Below are 25,700 nucleotides of genomic sequence, written 5' to 3' on the forward strand. Positions count from 1 at the left end.
TTTAATCATATAAAGGGACTGTTAACGTAATTTCAAATGACCCTCAATGCAAAGATGGCAATACCTCATCTACAACAACGCCTTAAAAGCTTTGTCTGAAAGTGACTTACGCATTTCTACTCCAGTAAAACACATAGAAATTAATAGAATCAATTATTTTTCGACCAAGAAAACCCGTTGTGAATCTATGAATGCCATTATTACATGGAGGGTCACTTAAAGTTACGCTAACAGTCCCTTTAAGTATTTATATTTTGTTTAAATCAATTCTTTCCCTTCCTCCCTTTCCCATTTTTTCCTCTTCCCAGTATATTAGCGATGCAGTCTTTTTTATCACTGAAGTGGGAGAAATGATTTTAATGGGAAATAATAGAATTTCTGGTTAATTGTCAGTCGAGGTCCAAAATATATATGGAAATTGATAAATTTAGTTTGTCCAATATATATGGAAATTGATGAAATAAATTCATGATGGCAAATGGCCTATTTTAAAAATTCTCTTTTTTGCGAGGTTTACTTTAACTTGTGTTTTATTAAAGTTTTCTATTATTTTAGTAACTTTTAAGGTTTAGAGTTTGTTAGAACAGTTCAGCAGAGATAATTACATATTGAAAATATTAATATGTTTAAGAGCTAACCTAACAGTTCCTTGTTTTGTGCCCCCGACCCAAACACGGTCACCGACCTAAAAAAAAACAAAAATTTTAAATATGTGTAAGATAAGAAAGTTAAGGTGAAGGGTAAAGAAAATCAATGAAAATATATAAATTTAGATATGAATTTATCACCCAGTCACAAGATAAATACTTATAAAATACAACTCATTAAACAAAGGTTTTGGTTTTTACTGTAGAACAACATACTTATGTATTGAACATTTTTTGCTTTAAATTACAATACTTCCGTAGGTTTTAACTATATTACAAAACCTCTGGAGAGTTATTCAAACCTGTAGAACCTCTTAAGGGTTTAACCTAACCATAAAAACCACTAAAGTATTTAAACTAACCTTAGAACCTCTAAAGGGTTTAAACTATAACCTTAAAAACCTCTGAAGGGCTTAAACTAACATTTAAAACCTCTGGAGGGTTTAAACTAACCCAGAAACCTCTGGAGAGCTTAAAATAACCTTAAAAACCTGTAAAGGCGTTAAAACTAACCCAAAAACCTCTGGAGAGCTTAAACAACCTTGAAAACCTGTGGAGGGTTTAAACTAACCTTAAAAACCTCTAGAGGGTTTTAATTAACTAAAACCCCCTCTGGAGGGTTTAAACTAAACTTAAAAACCTCTGGAGTACTGAAACTAACTTTAAAACCTCTGGAGAGCTTAAACTAACTTTAAAACCTCTGGAGAGCTTAAACTAACTTTAAAACCTCTGGAGAGCTTAAACTAACCTTAAAAACCTCTGGAGAGCTTAAACTAACCCTAAAACCTCTGGAGAGCTTAAACTAACCTTAAAAACCTCTGGAGGGTTTAAACTTACCTAGAAACCTCTGGAGAGCTTAAACTAACCTTAAAAACTTCTAGAGTACTTAAACTAACCTTAAAAACCTCACTTAAACTAACCTTAAAAACTTCTGGATGTTTAGAGACAGGAATGGAGGATGTAGAAAGCGTGGAGGAATCACGTTGTAGTTTTCTGCCAGCTAACTTGTCAATCTCAGATCCTAGGTTTCACATACAGTGGATCACAGGAAAAAGTGGAGTGTTTTTAATCTATATTTCTTTAAATATATAATACGTACAGAATTTTAAAATTTCTAAATCTCCAATAAAGCGCAGTGAACATTTTTTAGATAAATATTAATCGTACAACAATTACAAAGAGCAAAATACTTCGCGACATTTTATATCTGGAGAAAAAAAATCTGATTTTCTCAAGGGTTATTTTTTATTCCTATAAACCTTTCTTTTACTCAAACATATCTTTATTTCTAAGGTCATGGTCCTTCGATCGATAAATTCAAACTTTTCATAAAAATTATTTTCGTATTCGGTGAGAAATGTCTGCTACTTTAGGGGATATTTCTGTTCAACTTAAAATCCTTTCAGTTTATTAACAATTCATAGGTCAAAACTCTTTGTTCGTAAGAATTACATTACTGTCTGAAGAGTCTGAAGGATGTTCCTTGGTGAGAACGATTTTTAATACTATATTTTCACCAATGAGTTAATAAAATTCCAACCTGTTGCTGTGGCAATCTGATTCAAGCTCTGTTTGGGACCAGATTTAGAGATAGGTATCCCACTCATGGCGATATTTTTCAGATTAAAACAACAATAATAATTTTGCTCTTCTAATTCACATATTCACATATCTCTGAAAAAAATAGAAAGGATAAATCTTAAGATAAAAAATTGGATTTGGTAAGTAAAATGAAGTAAATAAATAAATTCCTAATAATTCGATTGAACATGACAAAATTTAGCTGAAATATCCATGAAGAAAAAGTAAAATCTTTAGATTTTATCTCAGAAATAAATCTTTTTCTCTTGTTCGACAGCTCACATCATTTAATAATCAAAAATTTGGACATGTGTGGACGGTGGTTGTTTTTTTTTCAAATTAAAAATAAAGTTAACGGCATTGTAATTTAGGCGTTTTAATGCTGTCACAGCTTTTATGCAACTGCAGGATGACAGCTAGAAATTAATATTACGTAACGATTAAACTACATTAAATCGTTTTGATGCTTAAATTATCCTTAAAAATATTATAATTGTAAACTCTTTTAAATAAAGCTTAGATTACTGGTGAGCTGCAAGCAATGAGACAGCTTTGACTTTAACAACTGCAGCTCAATGAAGCTGCTAATTTAACAGCTGTAAGCTACGCTAGCCTAGCTCCGATACTGAACCTATGTCAAATATTTTAATTTTACGGGGCAATGTTATTTCCCCCCTCCCCCGTTTATAAAACAACATTTTAAGTGATTCGTTACATGTTTACGCAATATGATGCACATTGGCGTACCTGAAAATTGTACAAAGTTGTTCAGCTTAAGTTGCGCCTTTGCGCCAACCCCATACAAATATGTACATTAAGATCACTGCTGCTGTTGGATTATTTGTACATAAATTAAAACTCACAATCGATGTAAATAAAACTTTTCAGATTTTACTAAAATGTTGAAAACAAGAATTTAAAATGTCTCTGAAAGGTCGTGTATCTAAGAAGGGGGGAGGGAAGGGAGGGAACCCCTTCGATAGGTTAGTATTTATTTAATCATGGGAAATTAGGTAATTGCTTGGTAATTTCTTAGACAACGATTATTGGACCTCCTTCCCCCCCTCCTATCAATTTTGTACATGAATCTCATTTGTAACACATGGATATAATTGATCATGTGGCCGCAGGGCCCGGCCCCCTAGCCTTTCATTGCCGCAGCGCTCGGCCCCCCTTACCTGTCATAGCTGCAGCTCTCGGCCCATTAATTTTCTTAATCTAGCCTAACCCTAAAATAATAAAGAAAGCAATAATAACAATTTTGCTGAAAAATAATTGGTTATGTACAAAATTGTTAGGAGGGGAAGGGGGGTCCAAAAATCGTATTTTTGGAAGGACCCAATAGCTTTGAGAAGTTAATGTATGAATTCCGGCCGCAGCGCCTCGTAGTCTGTCCTAGCCGCTGCGCTTGGCCTAAAACTTCTCTTAACTAACCTAAATCTTTCTCCAGGATTGTAACTACCCAGGCGCGTAGGTGGGTGCACTTTTGCCGCGCGTAAGCGTGCCGAAATTTTTTTTGTGCACCCCCCAAAAAACCGGTATTAAGAAAAAATAAAGTTTAAAATCTATATTAATCTACCTGAAGACTGACTATTAGTATGCGGCCGCAGCGCCCGGTCTAATTAGTCTGTCCTAGCCGCTGCGCTTGGCCTAAAAATTGTCTTAACTTAACCTAATTCTGGAATGATATTTTAAGTACTTCATGTACAATTTTTTAATGCGGGGGAGCTAGAGGATCAAAAAATCTTTCTCCAGGATTGAGCCGGCAATTAATCTAAATCGTAACTACTATTTTTCCGGCCCATGAGTGACTTGAGTTCCTTGAGTAGTTGAAAAAAAGTATACTAAATCTGAGCTTCCACAGCGAATTAATAGATTTTATTATGATTATGTTAGGATTTAATTAGGTTAATGCAATCTGGACTGAGCGCTGCGGCTATAGTGCAGGCTAGAGTGCCGAGCGCTGCTGCGGGGTTACACTTGATCCCTTTTTGCTAATTTAATAGTTATGGGGGAGAAGTAGAGGAAAACTCATAAAAATAATCTCACATTGTTTAGGATGATGCAGGAACAGTGTAATAAACCAGTAGCAGCTAAATCTGCAGGTTTCTATTTAATGTTTTTACTAATCATGAATTTGTAATTTCATGAATTTCATTGCAACCCTTTTCCCCGCTGCTGTGACTTAATGTGCAATCCTTTTCTTCCTTTTTTTAACACGTTCAATGGATTACAAAGTTAAGGAAAATTTATGCCCCCAAACCCCATGGAAATTTTAGATTTCACTAACCTGGGTGGGGCTGAGCCTTCATCGCCCCCTCCCTCCTTGGTAAGACTTCTTTCCAAGTTTCTTGCTATATAGTATTCTGATACTCAGGAATTGTTGGAAAATGGGGAACAACTTCTTTTACTTCTGTTCGTTCAACAGGTAAAGATTTCTAGAACTTCCTTTTTTTTATTTTTTCACCTTTAAGCACGAGAAGTGCTTTGGAAACATAAAGTGATCTAATTAAGACAAACAGTAAATAGCAAAAAAAAAATATTTTGTTTTCTAATTTCAGAATACAATGATTTATATTCATCTGAAAAATCTAATATTGCAATGCTTTTGCTGGTTTATCAGTAATTACCTTTTACAGAATTAAATATTTGAGATTTTTGTAAACATGTTCAATTGTTATATAGAAATTATCATTTTCGTACTATTAACATAGTGGTGAGAATCTTTAATATAAGCTAAAATTAAAAAAAAAAAATTACTGAAAAAAAAGCAAGAATTATTTTTCGATGTTTAAGAACAGATTTAACCAATAAACTTGCAAGATCTCGAATAACCATTTATTATAAAGTTAGAAATATAACGCAAAAAAAAGTTCAGAAATCAAAACAATAAAAAGGTTCTGAAAGAGTTTGAAATAAAAAATGGAAAATCAGAAGAAAATGAGATAAAAAATCAGCAATAAATAAATGTTCAATACACAATTTTAATTTTCGAATTGATTGATATCAGAATTATCTTTGTTAGATTTTCACACATTTTTCAGTTCAGTTTAAGATCGATAAATAGAAAGAATGATTGAGGTTGCACATATGAATAGGAAGATGGGAGGGGGGGATCTTCCAAGGAGATCATCAATTTTTTTTCTCGTATAGGCGAAAAACCGAGTGGAGCACCTAAGCCTAAAAAGTTCTTCAAATCAAGAGCTGAGAATTCAGAAAACAAGGTAAAAAATTCTAAATATAAGATTTCTGAAACAATTTTTATCTAGAACTCAAAAATAAAGCTTCAATTGAAAAATATGAAAAATATCTGAATCAAAACGAAACAAAGTGGTGGCAAACATATTCTTATTTATAAATGAGAAATGAAACAAATCAAGAATTCAAGCGAAAATTGTCAAAAAAAAATGAGATCAATAACGATACCCAGCTTTGTAATTATTGTTTATTATGTTTATTGTTGTGACCTCTTAAAGCCAAATAAATTTTTTTATTTCCATCTGGTGTTTCCACAGGTTTTTTTTATTTTTGAAAGGTTTTGAAAGTTGAGGGGAAAAAATAATAAAGTGGACATCAAAACGCAAGGTTTTATCATCAATTTTCCCTCTTTTCAAAAAAAATTATTTATTTTCCCCAATTCCGCGAATAAAACCCTTATAATGTACCTAAATTCTGGGGGTTAGAATTATTTTTAAGAGGGGGGGGGGATGAAAATACACACCCATGTATTTTTATTTCTGTCTGATGTTTAAGTACAAAAATACAATAACAGTACAGGTTCAATTTAATAGTGTAATTTTAGATAAAAATTTGACAGACTCATTATTTTATAAAATCCTCTAATTATATAGCGAACACTCTCTTTAAATAAATATTTCAGGAGAGTTTAAATCCTGATTCCTCCAGCAAACTAGTTGAGAAGAATTTAAAGGAGACTTTACCAGAACCAAGAAAGAAAGATAAAATTATTGAATCTAAGTCGGGGGTTAGTAGGGTGAAGCCACCCCTGGAGAGGTCCCCCCTTCACCCTTTCCCTTTGCACCCCTCCCCTCAACATACTTCGCCTCCGACGAGTAATCCGTCAACTACTCCTCCTAGGACAAGGTAGGTTGCTTGAAAGATTGATTAGCTAACTCCGTTAAGTATTGATATAATATTTACAAAAATCTTGAACATATTGTTGAATCAGTTTGTTTCCACCAATAAGGAGAAAGTTTCTGAGTTTGACGCTCTCTTTCAAACTCATGCGGAGCCGCAGCGTAAATCCAGACGGGAAAATGATCTGAAAGTCGAAGCGGAGAGAAAGAAAGAGGAAGGAAGAAAAATGGAAGAAGAGCGAAGGAAGGAGGAGAGGAAAAGAATCGAGGAAGAAAGAAAAAAAATTGAGGATGAGAAGCGCAGGGAAGATAGGAAAAGATTAGAAGAGAAGAGGAGAGAAGAAGAGATGGAACGAAAAGAGGAGAAAAGAAGGCTGGATGAGAAACGACGACTAGACGATGAACGGGAAGTGAAACGAAGAAGGATTGATGTTGAAGAGGGGAGAAGTGGCGAGGGCTCTCTACCCCCTCTCAAACTGAAGCTAAGCCTCAATAAGTCCCCAGACAAGATTGACAGCACATACAAAGTTAGTATTTATTTCTTTTCTATTTTTAAGATGTAGTTTATTATATTTATTCTATTTTGCTTTAGGTTGTTAAAAACAAAGAAGACGACCTGCTGAGTGTAACCAGTCAAAGTTCATTAGGTATGAAAATTTAACGTTAATTTTTGAAATATTCTCATTCAGTCCCAATAATTTTCTTAACTTAGTTCTGACTCTGGCATACTGTTGTTGCAGAAATACATAAAGATAACATCAGGGGATAAAAGAACTGAGTTCGAAATTGCCACAAACTCAAATTTTTTTAACTCCTATATCTTTGAAACTTGATAGTGTAAACACTAAATCTTCTATATTTTAATATCTAAAAAACCCTAAACGAGCACTAGCACTATCATTTGTTACATGCATTTTTACTTTTAATAAACAGTAATTTAATGGAATTTTTGCACACAAACAAAATAGGGTAAGGTTCAGGGCGGTGAAACCCCCTGTTTAAAAAATCTAAAAATTCCCATTGCCCATAACTTTTTTGTTATTTAAGATACACATCCAAAAACTTAACTAACCTAAATGGATATATATCATTAAAGTCTCATTTTAACAATTGTAAAAAAAAACATTTTCCTACCTTTTTATCGGACTTTGTTTCAACCTTCCTTATACCTGCAGGGATATATGTATTTTCTTTAAAAATAATTTTTCGCTGAATTGGGAAAACAATAGTTTAGGGGGGGGGGGGGGAATGGTTTTTGGATATAGCGTATTAAAAGAATGAAAGAACTTGCCTTGATGTTCCTTGGTTTTTTTTTCAATTCAAAAAATATACCCTCCTGATCCTCCTGAGCACCTGAACTATTTAAACTTATAGAGTTAAAAGTATGCATAGGTTGAAATATTAAAAACACATCAGGGAGCAAAGATATAGGGATCAGAGACTGTTGCAAGGACTTTATTCCTGTGTAACACCTTTTTATTGATACTAAATCAAGGTTTTTTTTAACAAAGGATTGGGGTATGCCAATGATAAAGTAGGATCACAAGTGGACCCTTGCTTCACATCCATTTAGATTCAGAGACCACGCAGTGCTAATTTTCATCATTTTCTAGGCTCTGAGATTCCGAGTGAAGCTGAAAGTGACAGAACAGATCACTCAAATCTATCCAATGGATTTCATAAACATACAAAAAGGAAACTCAAATTTATAAAAACAAAAAAACCTTAACGTTATTTGAATTGGTGGGTTCAAAAATACGTTTCCAGGAAAAAATATATTGAATGTTCTGTTCGAAAAGGATTGAATTGGTTTAATTGGTTTAATCGGGAGTATTTATGTTGTTGTATCACTGATGTGATAATTAAAACATCTCGATCTTCAGTTTATGTTGGCCATTTAGTAGTTTAGCCATTCATCCAGTTTATTCTTGAAAATATCAGGTTTTTTGCATTTCTCACATCTTGTGGAAATTAATTCCACATTAACGCATCTTGTGCTAAAAAAAATACCGTATATGGCAGTCTTTACAGCTGGAACTTTCAAGTTTAAAGCATCACTTGACTGCCTAGTTTTAATACCACTTCCTTCTTCTGGTACATACGCAGAGCTGAACCATTTGTTTTTGTCCACAAGGTCATGTCCATGTATTATTTTCCAGGCTTGGATCTTATATCCTCGCTTTTCCAATGATAAAATGTGATTGGTTTGTTTAAAAAGGATTTGCAGAAAATTTTTAAATTTTTCATTTTAAAAGCGTTTACTTTTTTTCTTTAATTTGGGTTTTTTGATAACAGGAATCCGTATTACGATGAACCGATCAAACCATACCCCTTCTCAGCCCCTATTATCCCCACACCACCTAGTCCTACACCCCCAGCAGCTAGTCCTCCAGTCAGCCCACCCCCAGCCAGTCCCCCGAGCAAGAGGAATAGAAGACCAAAGACTGGAAAACTTGTACCTGAACCTGAACTGGAATTAACCCGATCCATGTCTCCCGATCCGGAAATCGAATTTCCCAAGCGGAAAGTTCCGGTGTCTAGGAGGGAAAAGTTAGTGAGGAAACCGTCACCTCCGGCGGATCTAAAGGTTAAAGAGGAGAAAGTTTCTCAGTCGGAAGTTCCCAAAAGAAAACCAGTTAAAAAGGAGAAACGTGTTCTGCCGGAAGTCCGGGTTTCCTCTCCGGACTTTGATCTCGACTTTCCAAAGCGGAAAGCAGCCGTCGTAAAAACAGAAGCACGGCCTGCAACCTACAAGAAAACAATCTTTAAAAGCCGATCCAAGCCTAATCTTGAGAAACCTGCAATATTAGACAATAAAAGTTCTCAAAAGGACGCAATTTTAGAACCGCCACGTGTCCCACCTGTCTCCGACCATTTTGTAGATATACCGCGAAGTAAGCCCTCTAAAACTCCGGCAATTAACATCAATCAAATCCTTGAAGAAGATGATTTCCCAGTACGAACATCTAAGAGAAAGAAAGTCGAGATAAGAGACCCAGTCGTAGAAAAACTTAAAGTTGAAAAATCTGAGTTTTCTCTTGCTGAGTTGACTACCCCGGACCTAACATCTTCACAAGAAACCCTTCCCCCTCCCTCCCCGGCCAACTTGTACTCCATTGAACTGCCGGAGGGCGATGACGACATGGATTTCCCCGCCAGGCTTCCCCTTAAAACCGCCTCTCAACCCAAACCTATCGCCGAGGGGAGAGGGAAGAAAACATTTTTTAAAAGTAAACTGAGCAAGCCGGCTGGGAAGGCATCAGAGTTTTCTCTTGCTGAGATGTCTACCCCGGACCTACCATCTTCCCAAGAAACCCTTCCCCCTCCCTCCCCGGGCAACTTGTACTCCCTTGAACCGCTTGTGGACGATGATGAAATGGATTTTCCCGCCAGGCTTCCTCTTAAAACCGCTTCTCAACCCAAACCTATCGCCGAGGGGAGAGGGAAGAAAACCTTCTTTAAAAGTAAACTGGGCAAGCCGGCTGGAAAGGCATTGTCGTTGTACCGACACAATGTTGGTTGGGCTGGGGAAGTGAAGAAACCGGAAAACAAGGCAGAGTCTTTGGACTTTAATGAGGAGGACGAAGAGGAAGATAGGTATTAGTTTAATAAATGTCCACTAGATGAGGTTGAAAGCAATTCTCATTAATTCCGGGTTAAAAACAAATTGTCACGACACAAAAGTAACTTTAGAGTAGAATGTAGATGTACTTTCATGTAATCCTTCATTTATAGATGGCGGTCTGGGCTCTCTAAGATTTGGGGGGGGGGGTTAGATGTCTTATCTAAAGATGGCATAATAATCCTTGTACAATTTACAATGGTGCCTGGGAAGGTTTTAGCTTAAGATATCCACGTTTTTCTCTTTGAAAATAGTACTTTGTTCAATTGTTGCTTGTCTACAAGTGACTTGCGGCTTTTTGTTGCAGAAATAAAGGAAGAAAGTGTTAGAATTCAACACATTTCAGGCTTGAAAAGGAATATATCTTACACATTTAAATAGTAATTCAGTGAATTGGACCCAGCCTATTTGTAAATGGAGGGTCACTTGAAGTTACAAATTATCTATTAATTTTCAACGACTGAATCAACTAAAACACAATTTATTAATGAATCTGACTAGGAATACTGAGAGTGAACCTATTGCCTCTATTGGCGATATCTCCTTTGCCCCGAGTAAGCTGACCAGGGTTGCCACCTACCCCACCATGGAGACTAACATAGGTTCGTAATGTACTTTTAATCTGTCTGTCTGTCTGTCCGTTTGATTTGTATCAAATAAACGTAGAATTTTAAACACAACAATAATTTCTACTTATCCCCGTTGATGACGTCAAATCGACTTGTGGGTATTGTGTTTATTAATTACTCAGCCCCTCGTAATCAAGAGATATGAGAAGAGACTGAAAAATTGGACATCAATTAGCAAGCAACCAAGCAAAAATCTAAAAAATAGATTTTACGCTCCGTGCAAGAAAATAAATACCCCTGGTATTCTAGATGATGAACATATACAGTATACACCCTTGGTATTCTAGATGATGAAAATATACACCCCTGGTATTCTAGATGATAACATATACACCCCTGGTATTCTAGATGATGAAAATATACACCCCTGCTATTCTAAACGATGAAAATATATACCCGTGGTATTCTAGATGATGAAAATATACACCCCTGGTATTCTAGATGATGAAAATATACACCCCTGGTATTCTAGATGATTAAAATATACACCCATGGTATTTTATATGATGAAAATATATACCCCTGGTATTCTAGATGAGGAAAAAATATACCCCTGGTATTCTAGACGATGAAAATATATACCCGTGGTATTCTAGATGATGAAAATATACACCCCTGGTATTCTAGATGAGGAAAATATACACCCCTGGTATTTTAGATGATGAAAATATATACCCGTGGTATTCTAGATGATGAAAATATAAACCCCTGGTATTCTAGATGATAAAAATATAAACCCCTGGTATTCTAGATGATGAATTATAAACCCCTGTTATTCTAGATGATGAAGGTGAGTTGGTGACCCAGGTCAAGTGCCCGAAGTCTTACAAGTCCTACTTCACGGTCATCAAGAAGGTTAAGAAAGCTCACGAGATCAACGACTATGGAGAAAACCAGGTAACAAACTTAACCAGTCAAAATTACCCAAAAAAAATTTACGTCAACCCAACTCAAAATGGCCAAATACAAGTATATGATTATTCTGTTTTTGTATGAAACAAGAATTTTTGAAACATCTGATCTTATAATGTTTGCAAACTGCCCGGTTGCAAAGCTATATGGACTTGAGGAAAGCACTCTGGTTATATGAAACTAATCTTCATACATTTCTTTATTGATTTTGTTTAATAAAAGAACCAGTTAAAGGGTCTGTAGAGGAAATTTGAACTTCAAGTGACTCTCCATTATGGAACCTTTTGTATAATCAAGGATTTTTATAACTATAAATTTAGTACCTGGAGTGCACTCTGTTACCATAAGCTTCTCGGCACTTAATTTTCAGGAGTAAGGACATCTTTTCTTCGTCATCTTTGGTCTGACAAAGGTTTATTCAAGGGTACCGATGTGGATTGGACATGCCACTTTACAAATTGCGGATCCCCTGAAATTACGTCTACAGTCCCTTTAATTTGACTTTATATTTCATTTGTAGGAGTTCCACGACGATGTCGATTATATTGTTGATGGATTAAATGTCCGGCATGCGGTTTCTCTCAGGTAGGTCATCTCGAGGTCATGATAAGGTCAAGTTAAGCTCCATTAAAGGTTGACTCAAATAAGGTAAAAGTTCAAGTGTAACGCAAGATCTGAAAAAGCTCGAATCTGGTTAATTAAAGGTCAATTGAAGGGCATTTTTAAGGTGAGAAGGGTCATGGTCATGGTGAATGATCATTTTCATGGCATAGTTACTGTCACGTTCATGGTCACTGTTATGCTCATGACCATACGCATAACCATGGTGTATGTCTTTGTCATGGTCACGGACACTGTCATGGCCATTGGCCAATTAGACATGCTCATGTAAATGGTATGATAACGGTTATGGTCAAATTTAAGGTCATTTGTCAAAATCATTTGAAGTCAAAGTCACTCATTGTTAAAAAACAAGGCCAAGCAAGAAGAAAAGGTTTATCTAAGAATTATATTTGTCTCAAGGTGTCTGACGGCAATCTCCCTGGCCAGCAAGTGCATGAAACCTAGCTTCAGAATGCATTTACGAGCACACAGTGTTGTCACTCGGTTCTTTGCAGAACTACAGGTTGGTATATTTATATTATATTTATGACACCCTAATCTAAGACTATAATCTCATGCTGACGGGTCGAGTTACGTATTCTAACATTTTATAACGTTTACTAAATTTTACAAACATTTACAACGTTCTCAAACATTTCCAAACAATATCAAACATCAAACATTTCAACTGTCTTAAACAATTTTAAACATTTTTAACAATTTCTAACATTTGCATACGTTTACAAACATTTACAAACTTTTGCGTCATTTACAAATATCACAAGTTTTAAAATACTAACAAACAATTGAATTTTTTTGAATTTACCCTGCTTATTAAAAAAATATATTTTTATACACCTTTAAACGGTTAAGCTGGTTTGGTTTACACACCATTACATCCATTTGCTGACACCAGTCAACATTTATCAACATTTTTTAGACAATTTTTTTCAGGATGCGCCTCAGAATCCTAGTTTAGCGTTGTGTGCATCTACAGTCTTATTTGTGCTTTCTCAAGACAGACTTAATATGGATATGGATAGGTAAGAATTCAATATGGATATGGATAGGTAAATTTTCAATATGGATATGGATAGGTAAATTTTCAATATGGATAGGTAAATTTTCAATATGGATATGGATAGGTAAGAATTCAATATGGATATGGATAGGTAAATTTTAAATATGGATTTGGATAGGTAAATTTTCAATATGGATATGGATAGGTAAATTTTCAATATGGATATGGATAGGTAAATTTTCAATATGGATTTGGATAGGTAAATTTTCAATATTGATATGGTTAGGTAAATTTTCAATATGAATTTGGATAGGTAAATTTTCAATATGGATATGGATTGGTAAATTTTCAATATGGATATGGATAGGTAAATTTTCAATATGGATATGGATAGGTAAATTTTAAATATGGATATGGATAGGTAAATTTTAAATATGGTTATGGATAGGTAAATTTTCAATATGGATATAGATAGGTAGATATTCAAAACGGACATGGATAAGTAAAAATCAATATGGATACGCACAGCTAGGTGAATATTTATTATGGATATAGATTATTATAGATATTCAAAATGGATATGGACAGGTAAATATTTTAAATGCCTATGGATGGGAAGATATTTAATATGAATATAGATAGGTAGATTTTCAAAATGGATATAATAGATAAATATTCAATATGGATATGGATACATTCAACATGGATGTTTTTTTNTCAAAGAAAATAATACGAGATTCTTTTATTCTTGGATCGGACATACCACTATCTATGTAGGCCGTAGGGTCACGCTATATCACGCCTGCAGTCCCTTTAATTTGGTGTTACTCCAGGGGTTCCTTGGAGTTTATATTGAACCTATAATATGGTTTTATTCCAGGGATTCCTTGGAGTTAATATTGAACCTATAATATGGTGTTACTCCAGGGGTTCCTTGGAGTTAATATTGAACCTATAATATGGTTTTATTCCAGGGATTCCTTGGAGTTAATATTGAACCTTTAATATGGTTCTATTCCAGGGATTCCTTGGAGTTGATGTTGAACCTATAATATGGTTTCATTCCAGGGATTCCTTGAAATTGATGTTGAACCTTTAGTATGGTTTTATTTCAGGGATTCCTTGGAGTTGATATTGAACCTATAATATGGTTTTATTCCAGGGATTCCTTGAAATTGATATTGAACCTATAATATGGTTTTATTCCAGTTATTCCTTGGAGTTGATATTGAACCTATAATATGGTTTTATTCCAGGGATTCCTTGAAATTGATGTTGAACCTAATATGGTTTTATTCCAGGGATTCCTTGAAATTGATGTTGAACCTTTAATATGGTTTTATTCCAGGGATTCCTTGAAATTGATGTTGAACCTACTGGATACAGATTGTAAGATAGGATCTGCTCTGGAAGGCACTGGGATGGATAAAAAAGAACTGGAGAAAAATAAACAGAAGGTAAAATTATCATTCATGACAACACTGTTTTACTATATTTAAATACTAGATTGGAAACCCATCGTGGACCAGGGGAGTCATAGTTAGTCCCACCGTTTACACGTCTCTTGACGTAAATTACGATTTTAGTTTTTTCCCCACCCACTCAATAAAGAATCTCAAAACTACATACAACAAAAAGGTGTATTTTCTTTGTGTAAAATTTCAGAATTTCATGGAATATTAGTTTAAAAAATAACACTTGGCCCATTTCTAACACTGAGCGTTAGAAATGGGCACAAATTCAAAAACTGGTTTTAGGATTCCGGCCCATATTGGGAGTAAAAGTCAGTAATAAAAACTATAACCAACATTTTATCAAGCATCACAAGGACAACAATTCAGAATTGTAAGCTATTTTCTGGAATTTAAATTATAAAAGGAGTTCTTTTTATGTTAAAACCCTTGATCATTCTTGTCTGTTTTTCGAGACAAAACCCACTTTCTCGTTTTTGAGTATAATCCGCAATTCAAAACAAAACTCATTTTCATAACTTACAAAATAAATCACTGAAAGCAATATTATCTTATGAAGTCTAAACTAACTGCTAAATTATTTTAGAATCTAAGTTTTCACATCTTATTTGTTGAATAAGAGAATAAAGTTCATTTAACCCCTCCCCCCCCCCTAGAAAATTCTTATTTACGCCCCTGGTGCTAAACCTTCCGAATTAAACCTATTCTTCCCATTTAAGGTTATAGATATCTGCGCTGAGATGAAAACTATGGGGCATGCGCAAAGTTTAAACCTGGATCTCATATCTGCTGATCATTTGAGGTACACGGTTGTCGGGTTTTTAATGTTAACAAACTTTTTTCAAACGGATAAAACTGTTTTTAAAATTTTACATTTTTCCCAATAAAAAAAAAGAAAATATCAAAACTTAGTAATTTTGGAAAAATAAAGACGAATATTAAATAAGGAAAAAAGGTAGGATTTGAATTTAAAAATGTATGATTAAACTTGACACTGATTCGTAGACAATGCTGCATTTAGAAAATTCATCAACCATTATTCTTAAATTTACCTAAGCTATGGTTTTGTTTAGTATGGAAACTTTGTTGTCAATGACAAGTAAGAGGGCTGGGGAGTGGTTTAAAGAGGAGCTTAGAGAGCTGGGAGGGCTGGGACATCTTGCTAGAACCTTCAGGTATCATTACTATTCTTGTTATTATTATTTTATCCTTGTTTTTAGTTATATTATTGTTTTTAGTTATATTATTGTTTTCAGTTATATTATTGTTTTTAGTTTATGACACGGCTTAAGTAAATGATTTGTGAAATATCTAAACCTATATTCTAGTGATTGTGTTAACTATCTGACTATTAAACCTATATTCTAGTGATTGTGTTAACTATCTGACTATTAAACCTATATTCTAGTGATTGTGTTAACTATCTGACTATTAAACCTATCACCTCCTGGACTGAAAAACTCACTGACAAACTCAAGAAAGCCAACAGGTAAAGTGATAATTTTATTCAACTTAAAAAATACATAAATATGTTTCTTAAAATGTCCAGAGCTGGAAACTTTAGAATGGGATATACTTAATCCCGATCAGTAAATTATTCTAGAGATTAAGAAAAAGAGGAGATCAAGCATTAATCCCGATATCCACCATTCAAAAGTTTCCAGCTTAGGGCACATTTTGATAAACCGTTACTTATTACTTCAAAGCAAAATTGCATTAAACAAAATATTTTTAAATGCCAATTATTCCACTGTTTCTGGTTACCAATGTATGTAGCATGATGTTTTTTACAGGATACTGCGGGTGTTAGAGAATGTATCCAATGAAAATGAAGAGAATTGTAACTACTTAATCAGTCATAGGATAGAGAATCAGGTCAGTTTCTTCCTTCTTCCCTCTTCTTATTCTAGTTTTCTAAACTTTTCAACCTGATCGTGTAAACCTTGGATATTAAAAACTTGGTCAATTTGGACTAGCAAGAATTTTCATGATAAAAACGATTCTGAAGGCCGAAAAATATTTTTTTTAAATGTGGAAATTTTTTTACTTTATTTACTCTACGAGGTTTGGATCATCATTAACAACAAACTTTAAATTGAATAGATTAAAGAATTATTAAAGGCCTTTGCCATTTCGTCTAAAAAGGTATAATTATCTTAAAAGATTAGAGTTTGAGACAAGTAATCAACTCTTCGATTAACAATATCTGTATGGTTGATTTTCAGGAATTTATCAGTATTCTTCAGAAGTTGTTTATTCTGCTAGATACTGAAGTTCAGCTCAATCCTACAACAGATAATTCAGGTAAATATAAATATATATAAATTCGGCTGAAGGGAATGAGTCGTAATTTTAAGTGAACCTCCATGCGAAAACAGCTACGCCCGATTTACAACCATACCAATAAAAATCATAATCTGATAAAAATGTGGAAGATAACTTTGTTTTTCTGACTCGAAAAGTGTTTATTTTTGTGGATTTCTTCATTATTTCTTAACAGCAAGAAATGCGCAAGTCACCGTTGTATAAAAACCGCAAATACGAATAAACAGTAAAAACATGGATATCTATTTCATACTTGATCAGACAAAGCTGTTAAGGGTACTGTTGTAAATCGCGCAATTCTATAGCTGTCGAGGGTACTGTTGTAAATCACGCATTGCTATCTTTGCAAGGAGGGTCACATGAAAATACTTGCTTTAATCCTACATTAAATAAAACTGAACTGAAGTTTTTAACTTTACAACTGTAGCCCTTCGTTGATTTAGAGAGGTCAGAAAATTGATAAGTAGTGAAAGTAGTTGAACCGGGCATGGATAGTCGAATTGAAACTCTTATCTGAGTTGGATACTAATAATCCTAATCGCTGGATCTCGACATCCACAGTGGGCATTTTTTATTTCAGGATCAATGCTTAGTATCTCCATTTCAGTAATTTTTCAGGGTTTAATTACACTGCTGACATCAAATAAAGATTATATTAATCTGCAGATTAACCAAGAATGGAGATCAAGTATTGATTCGATATCTAAATACAAGAGTTCCATCTCTGGTTAATTAAACTTTAAGAATTATTAATATTGTTTTATTTGTTTAGATAAAGAATCTATAGGAGTTATAATTCGGGACGCACTCTTCAGTATAATAAGGAAAATTGTCATTTTAACATTTTATTCCCCCCCCCCTTATTTAAAAAGTGTTGAGATGTATATGGCTTGTGCTAAAAAAAATTGCAACTTTTGAGCATTCACATTGTATCTTCCTTTTATCTTGTAAATTTACGACTCTATTGATTCCAACAGCATTCTAAGAAGATAGAAAACCATTAGTATGATTTTGTTACATCTATCATATTTAATTTTTCTTTGTGCCGATCGGCAATCAAGCCTAAATTGTGTGTGGTAACTTCAATATAATTAAGCAACATAAATCTAAGATTATTATTACCAAAGTACTAATGCAAGGAAAGTTATTTCAGAGATGTACGCATTTTTTGTACTGCAGTGTACTGTCTTTGGGCGGAGAAGTAAACACGGACGGATGTCACAGCCTGACATGGAATCCATTTTAACAAAAATAATCTATGAAATGATCTGGTCATAGGAAAGAAACTATTATGTGAATTTTCAAAATTATCAAAATTAAATACTTTTAACCTCCTTGGATATTGAACGAACACTGGATGCATCTATTCTTGTTTACGAAGTCCGCCCAAAGAGAACTGGTTTCAATATGTACGCAGAGTATACGCGACCGCAATTAACTTTCCTTGCATTAGTACCTTGATTATTACTATAATTATTAACATAAAATTGTCGGGTACATTGGAAACAATATCCAAGACATTCCACTTAATTTTCATTTTTACTGGGACACCCTTTAATCGATAAATATTTTTAATGGCAATTTATGGTTCAGGGTCCATGTAAATGTAGTTCATGATTATACTAAGAAAGCCCGCGGTTCCCTTATTGTTGGTCAGCAAACAGGTATATAAACAGTTTTGTATTTCAGATTTGTGCAGTTTTTTATTTGTTTTTTAAAGGGACAGTCCGGCTATGTAAGGTAGTCAAACTGAGTATGCAGTGTTGTGGACAAATTCTTTAGGATTCATTTGAGACATATAAAACGTTTCCACGATGTATAATTACTGAGATCGAGACCATAGTCGACGTTCAAAACCATGAATTTCGGTTGGTACGTTTTTAGAATCGTTTTTTTAAATTATTAAATAACGACGATGACGAAAAATAAAGTAAAATTATACTTAAACTAATTAGATGTTAGGAACATATTTCTCAAAGAAGTTTGTCAATAAATCAATGTTAGAATCAATTGTTTCGTTTTCATCATTATATTGAATTTTTTATTTTCTATGAATTTGTTCGCAGATTTCAACAAAATCTTCAAATGTCGTCTTTTCAATAAAAATTACAGAAAATCTGCAGAAAATATTTATGAATAATGAGAGATTATAGAAAATAATAATTGAATAAGATTACTTATTTTCGATGATAAAATTAATTTTTATTTTCTCAACTTGTTCCTAAACAACTAATTAGTGTACTGTAAAATTTGTTCTTACGGTTTTCGTGGTCGTCGTTGAATAATTTAAATAAAACTGATTCTTAAAATCATCCCTCCGAAATGCACAATCGGATTTTATAGATTGCATTTACGCTCTTGCTGAACAAATATGCACCGTAAAACGTCTGATAGGTCTCAAATGAATCCTACAAAATTTCTCAATAATACTGCAATCTCAGTTCAACTACCATACATTGCCGGTCACTTCGTTAAGGTCACTGAAAATTATACTTACAGTCCCTTTAAGATAAATGAACACTCCCTAACTGCTTAGGAATGATGAGCCGAGCTCTAAGATGCCTGTTTATAATCCCGTTCTGGTTTGTTCCCCTGAGTAAACGGTTTGAAAGCCTCGTACTGGCCCTTGCTCTCCTCATCAACCTTGTAGAGAACTGTATGGAGAACAGACAAACTCTCATGGATAGTATGGCAGCTCAGAAGGAACTCAACTTCTGTGTCAAGGTTGGAAAATAAGAAAATTGATTCTTTCAAAATTTTACCATTTTTTTATTAATTCTATTGCGGCAGAACTAAGAAAGCATGTATGTAAAAATGTGCATAATTTTTTAATTGAATCACTTTGTTTTTGTTGTTAACAGTTAAATTACTTAGGTTTTGCTTAAAGGGAGTAACCGGCTATGTAAGGTAGTTAAACTGAGTATGCAGTGTTGTGGAAAACTTCTTTCGGATTCATTTCAGACATATTAATCTTTTTAAAGATCTGTAAATCCTTAGTTTGAGCGCAAATTCGACGTTCAAAACTCCTAATTTGGGGGTGAATACGTTTTCAGAATTAGTTTTTTTTTAATTATTAAATAACGACGACATAAAATGTAAAAAAGTTCTACAATAAACTTCAGACCTCATGTATAGGAACAGGCTGAGAAAATAAAAACCAATCTTATCATCGAAAATAAGTAATCTTGTTCAATTATAAGTTTCTATTTTCTCATTATTCTAGTTTCTCATTTTTCACAAAGATTTTCTGCAGATTTTCTAGAATTGTTATTGAAAAGACGACATTTGAAGAATTTGAAGAAATCTGCGAATAAATTCAAAGAAAATAAGAAATTCTATATAATAATGAAAACGAAATAATCGATTTTAGGATTGATTTATTTACAAATTTCTTCTAAATAAACATGTTTCTAACCATCTAATTAGATTACTGTATAATTTTTACTTTATTTTTCGTTGTCGTTATTTAATAATTAAAATTAGAATTCTGAAAACGTATCCACCCCCAAAGTAGGAGATTTGAACGTCGAATTTGCGTTCAAACTCAGGATTTACAGATCTTTAAGAAGTCTAACATGTCTCAAATTAATCCGAAAGAAGTTTAAGTAACAGAAATATGTAATAGTACTACGGAATTTAACTTAATTAACATTCTAGCTCGAAAGTTTTATACAATTGCATAAGGGTTTGAACTTCTTACTAAAGACTGTTTCCAGGGTAAAAATCAGCTCAACAACTTTTTTATTTATAATTTAGATGCCTTTTATTAAGGTTAAAAGGTTTTGCATAAATCACCTCATTCCCAGCTGACATGAGGGCGAATGATTTTTGGAGATTTTGGGAGGTGGGGAAGGCCGGAGGGGGGTTATTAGGATTGTTGAAATGATTTTGAACTTAAATACCTTTGGATGGAAGGAAGTGATTTAAAAAAAGATTTAAATGATTTATGAAGGGTATGAAATGAAGTAAAAGTGGGAGGGATGATTCTTAAGGGGGATGGAAGCTTTTTGAATGATTTGAAGATGAGAGATTACTTTTAGGGATTGAAATTAATTTTAAAGAGGGGGGTTTGAAACGATTTTATCCCTGGATATTGACGCGCTGCGCCCCGAAGGCGGTCTGTGGGTTCCATATCGGTTTCCTATTCAGATCTATATTTCTTATTATTTGTTATGTTCTAGGAGGAGCCGAGGCTAGCTATTGAGGATCTAGTCCAGATGTACCTGGATAGAGAGGAGCTTGCTAAACTCAGCGAGCAGAAGACAGATAATATCCTAGAGGATATAGAGGATGAAGTTCAGGAGATTGATCCAAAGGTAAGTTATCCTCAGAGATTAAAGAGATTGTGAGGTAAAGTTATGAAAAGATTGTGAGTCTAGTTTTGAAGAAATTATTAAGTAATAAACGGATTACTATGTTTAACGGTATTGTAAGTCTATTAATAACGGGATTGTGAGTCTAGTTATAAAGGGATTGTGACTTTAGTTACAAAGGGATTGTGAGTCTAGTTATGAAGGGATTGTAAGCATAGTTAGAAAGGGATTGTGAGTCTAGTTATAAAGGGATTGTGAGTATAGTCATACAGGGTTTGTGAGTCTAATCATAAAGGGATTGTAATTCTAGTTATGAAGGGATTGTAATTATAGTTATAAAGGGATTGTAAGTCTAGTTATAAAGGAATTGTGAGTCTAGTTATAAAGGGATTGTGAGTCTAGTTATAAAGGGATTGTAATTCTAGTTATAAAGAGATTGTGACTTTAGTTAAAAAGGGATTGTGATTCTAGTTATAAAGGGATTGTAATTCTAGTTATAAAGAGACTGTAATTCTAGTTATAAAGGGATTGTGAGTCTAGTTATAAAGAGATTGTGAGTCTAGTTATAAAGAGATTGTGACTTTAGTTAAAAAGGGATTGTGAGTCTAGTTATAAAGGGATTGTGAGTCTAGCTATAAAGAGATTGTAAGTCTAGTTATAAAGGGATTGTGAGTCTAGTTATAAAGAGATTGTGAGTATAGTTATAAAGGAATTGTGAGTCTAGTTATAAAGGGATTGTGAGTCTAGTTATGAAGGCATTGTGAGTCTAGTTATAAAGGGATTGTGAGTCTAGTTATGAAGGGATTGTAATTCTAGTTATAAAGAGATTGTAAGTCTAGTTATAAAGGGATTGTAATTCTAGTTAGAAAGAGATTGTAAGTCTAGTTATAAAGGGAGTATGAGACTAGTTATAAAGGGATTGTGAGTCTAGTTATAAAGGGATTGTGAGTCTAGTTATGAAGGGATTGTGAGTCTAGTTATAATGGGATTGTAAGTCTTGTTATAAAGGGATTGTAAGTCTAGTTATAAAAAGATTGTGAGTCTAGTTATAAAGGGATTGTAATTCTAGTTATAAAGAGATTGTAAGTCTAGTTATAAAGGGATTGTGAGTCTAGATATTAAGGGATTGTTAATAACTCTAAAACTAAACTTCAGGAGGAGGAGAAGAAGAATGAGAAAGGAAAGGATACATTAGAGGAGACGGTCCAGAAGTTAATCAACAAAGCTGGAAATCATATGGAATCATATATTATAGGTGAGTCAACATTTTAGATTTAATCCAGAGTCTCTTTATGTGGGGTCTGCCAATAAGAGAAGAAGTAAACAACACGGACATGCAGCGCCACAATTACAACTTCATACGTACTAGCGGCGAATATGGGAACTAATTATTCGTATAGCATGGGTCGCTAGATGGAACCAAATTGGATTCTTGTTTTCAGTCTTCTTGTTGGGAAACCTTCTAATCTAAATACCTTGGTTTTAGTCATGGGTGGCGAGGAGCGCCCACTTTTATCGTTATAACAGTAGTTCAATATCACATAATTTTTTCAATTCTTTTCATGACTATTTAGCAACATAATTTGTTGTCTTTTTAAACTTATTTGAAAAAATCGTTGTTAGAAAAAAGGTCAACTTTTTCACGGAGCTTTGTTGAAATAAGGTTTTGAATGAAAATTATGCCAACTTTTTATTTATCGATTTTTTCCTTTTTTCTTATTATCAGTCTCATCAAATTTTTTTTCACTCTTCGTTCAAAATTATGATTTGTTAAAAAACTTCTCGTTGTTTTGTTTTGTAATTTCTTTTCTAAATTTGTATACAGAGTTCTGTCCAAAGCAGACCTTTTTCATGTCATCGATTTTTCATAAAACTTTTAACTTTTTATTTTTACTTTACCATGTTGTTTAGCTGCATATATTGGACTGATTATTGGCTATCTGACTATAAGCTCAGACGACTACGAATGCAGGGTAAGTTTATATCCTCTTTATTTTTTTAGTTTTCTTACTAGAATCTAAAGCTTAAGGTCCGGATCCGTTACATTTTCCACTCCCTTAATCCGGATCATAATCCTAGGGGGTAAAATATCTACCAAAACCTGCTTAAAAAAACGTTTTGCTCTATAAACGGAAATTTCAACTTTTATTTAATGAGATATATTAAAGTTAATGAACTGGATCCAGATCCGGATCCGGATTGGATCCATTGGTCCTTTTTCAGAGAGGATCCAGGATCCTAATCGGGATGTGTAAAAAATTGAATTGAATCCTAAGCTCTATATCAAAATCTAAATAGTAATAACCCATTCCTTTGGAGAGAATGTTTTCTGAAATTGGACAGTTGTTTTCCAAAAGTCTTTAGCCCCCCCTGAATAAAATAAATTCTATTTAATTCGATAGTGATTATTATCATTATCATTAATTTTAGATTCGTGAATACCTTCCTACCCGGGACTTCAAGTCTATGGTTGAAGTGTTAAAGAAGCTAAACAGCTTCATGGTTCTAACCAGTAATGGGAGCAGTTATGCTAATAAAAGTATTAAGGTGAGCAGACCATACAAATCACACTCAACTAGACAGAATGAGAAGGTCAAATTTATGCGACATAAATGCTACGACTTTGTGACCTCGGAGCTCCCTTAGTTTGGACTTTAAGCAAATTTAACTGGTTACTCATTATAAATACAGAACATTGTTTTTCTTTTCTCGATTGCTCTTCAATAAAAGGAGTTATGATGGAAAACATCGTATGTGCAAATTACCTAGTTTGACGGTATCTTATAGGTGAGTTGTTAGTGATGTATGCTATCACAGTAGATATTGATTGATTGACTGACAGAATACTTCAATAATTTGATTGATTGATTTTTGGATTTATTTATTGATCGATTGATTGATATAAATTGGTTTATTTACTTATTGAGGGATTTATTAATGAATTGATTGATTGAAAGTTGATTGATTGAAAGTTGATTGATTGATATATTGATAGCTTGATTGATTGATTGATTGATTGAGTGATTGCAATAGGGAACCCAGCATATAATCACCCACCTGACAAAGTTGGACGCTGAGCCTGAACCTGATCAGGATTCAGAGGATGAAACAAATCTAGATTTTACATTCGATGTAAGTAGACATTTATATCTAAACTAGCTTGGATACCCAGCTATGTCTGGAAATCCTACTTTATATTAAATTATTATCTGTAGTAGGGGAACAATAAGCGGATTTAAAGGATAGGTTCTAGTGAGGATAATTTTAGGATTAAGGAATAAAGTTTCGAAATAGTTTTATATTATTTAAAAAGAAATCCACTTTACACTTTAACAATCATGCTTTGTCTCATTAAAAAGACCGTTTAAGAATTGTTGNAAGTGTACCATGTGCCAGATTAAAGAGACTGTACGTGTACCGTGTACTAGATTAAAGAATCTCTATTTATTCTCCATACAAGAGGGTTATGTCCGATTCACAACGGTACCCCTTTATTTGATCAACAATTTGGAGGATTTGGTCGTTTTTGAGGCTTGCTTACAAATTTCTGTTACAAGAAATACACAAGTCACTGAGTAAATACAATCAAAATAACCAATATTTTCAGAAATTTGAGAAAAAAATTGTGGACATCTTATTATTTATTTATCAGTGAAAGCTTTTAAGGTACTGTTTTGAATCGAACACGCTCTTTAAATAGAGGTTTAGTTGAACTTACGTTTACTATTCCTTAATTGACGATGTTTTTAGACCTCTAAGGATTCGATTACGCTGCATGATGGGCCTGACTTTTCCACAACGGACTTCGAAGGATTTTCAGACTTTGGCAAATTTTAGCCGCCAGAAATATTTGTTTTATACAACACAAGAGTATTTTTATTCTTTAAACTTTAAAGTTTTGATATTTTAACTCGGTTTTATTGCTTAAATAATATTTTACAACGAAAATTAAATGTATTTGTAAACACTTTTAAATTTGTAAATGTGAAATCTTTCTTGGAAAATTACTTTCTGTATCGTTTTAGTTTCTTTAATTTCCTTTGTAATATATTGATATTAAGGTATATAATGTATCAACCAAAGAAAAAGTTCATTTTAAGATAACTTTTATATAGAACTATGTTCAGTGTACAATTGTAAATGAAATTATAAATCTAAACTGTACAGTAGTTCTGTTCAAGATAAATCTGAATCGTCTCTTTCAATTTTAGAAATTAAATTTTTAAATTAAAATTAAATATATTTTGTTAAAATACATGGATTTTATCAAGAAATATTGAATATGTACAATGTACATTACTTTTTTCCTACTATCATCAAATTTGTAAAATAATGGAATATGTTTTTAACATTTTCTATTTTACTGTTGATGTATTTGATTTTTACAATGTTTCGTGGATTTGCTGTACTTTTTGTACAGTTTCTCGTGTCGTTTGTGCTGATTACAGTACACTGTACAGCTCCAAGTACTGTGGAGT

The 25,700-nt window shown here is 33.5% G+C and overlaps 2 protein-coding genes across 2 annotated transcripts; one reads left to right on the forward strand and one right to left on the reverse strand.

The window, feature by feature from the left end:
* Positions 1 to 333: 333 nt before the first annotated feature.
* On the reverse strand, positions 334 to 2,335 carry LOC111712016 (CAP-Gly domain-containing linker protein 2). Its single transcript, XM_023486524.1, has 4 exons — positions 2,188 to 2,335; positions 1,568 to 1,668; positions 639 to 685; positions 334 to 445 (listed from the first exon to the last, which is right to left on the reverse strand). The coding sequence occupies exons 1-4, from the start codon at positions 2,252 to 2,254 to the stop codon at positions 334 to 336; spliced, it is 327 nt and encodes a 108-aa protein (XP_023342292.1). The 5' UTR covers positions 2,255 to 2,335.
* Positions 2,336 to 3,101: 766 nt separating this feature from the next.
* On the forward strand, positions 3,102 to 25,477 carry LOC111712017 (uncharacterized). Its single transcript, XM_023486525.1, has 29 exons — positions 3,102 to 3,211; positions 4,287 to 4,333; positions 4,606 to 4,656; positions 5,382 to 5,452; positions 6,109 to 6,332; positions 6,372 to 6,852; positions 6,918 to 6,972; positions 7,939 to 8,020; positions 8,621 to 9,922; positions 10,449 to 10,549; positions 11,358 to 11,473; positions 12,009 to 12,073; positions 12,512 to 12,614; positions 13,046 to 13,134; positions 14,461 to 14,569; positions 15,304 to 15,386; positions 15,658 to 15,759; positions 15,993 to 16,073; positions 16,378 to 16,459; positions 16,810 to 16,888; positions 17,682 to 17,733; positions 18,503 to 18,573; positions 19,446 to 19,633; positions 21,091 to 21,225; positions 22,378 to 22,477; positions 23,134 to 23,195; positions 23,653 to 23,769; positions 24,256 to 24,354; positions 24,973 to 25,477. The coding sequence occupies exons 1-29, from the start codon at positions 3,150 to 3,152 to the stop codon at positions 25,057 to 25,059; spliced, it is 4,296 nt and encodes a 1,431-aa protein (XP_023342293.1). The 5' UTR covers positions 3,102 to 3,149; the 3' UTR covers positions 25,060 to 25,477.
* Positions 25,478 to 25,700: the final 223 nt, after the last annotated feature.

The sequence above is a fragment of the Eurytemora carolleeae genome, unplaced genomic scaffold (assembly GCF_000591075.1).
Source record: "Eurytemora carolleeae unplaced genomic scaffold, Eaff_2.0 scaffold130, whole genome shotgun sequence".
NCBI classification, from domain to species: domain Eukaryota; kingdom Metazoa; phylum Arthropoda; class Copepoda; order Calanoida; family Temoridae; genus Eurytemora; species Eurytemora carolleeae.

Bases quoted from the DNA above. Each gene is read 5' to 3' on its own strand.
- LOC111712016 (XM_023486524.1), bottom strand. From the start codon at position 2,254: ATGAGTGGGATACCTATCTCTAAATCTGGTCCCAAACAGAGCTTGAAT. The intron at 1,669-2,187 runs GTTGGAATTTTA...TGTGAAACCTAG, and splicing joins TCAGATTGCCACAGCAACAG to GATCTGAGATTGACAAGTTA. The intron at 446-638 runs GTTAGCTCTTAA...ATCAATTTCCAT, and splicing joins ACAAAACAAGGAACTGTTAG to ATATATTGGACAAACTAAAT.
- LOC111712017 (XM_023486525.1), top strand. From the start codon at position 3,150: ATGTCTCTGAAAGGTCGTGTATCTAAGAAGGGGGGAGGGAAGGGAGGG. The intron at 6,973-7,938 runs GTATGAAAATTT...ATCATTTTCTAG, and splicing joins AACCAGTCAAAGTTCATTAG to GCTCTGAGATTCCGAGTGAA. The intron at 12,074-12,511 runs GTAGGTCATCTC...ATTTGTCTCAAG, and splicing joins CGGCATGCGGTTTCTCTCAG to GTGTCTGACGGCAATCTCCC.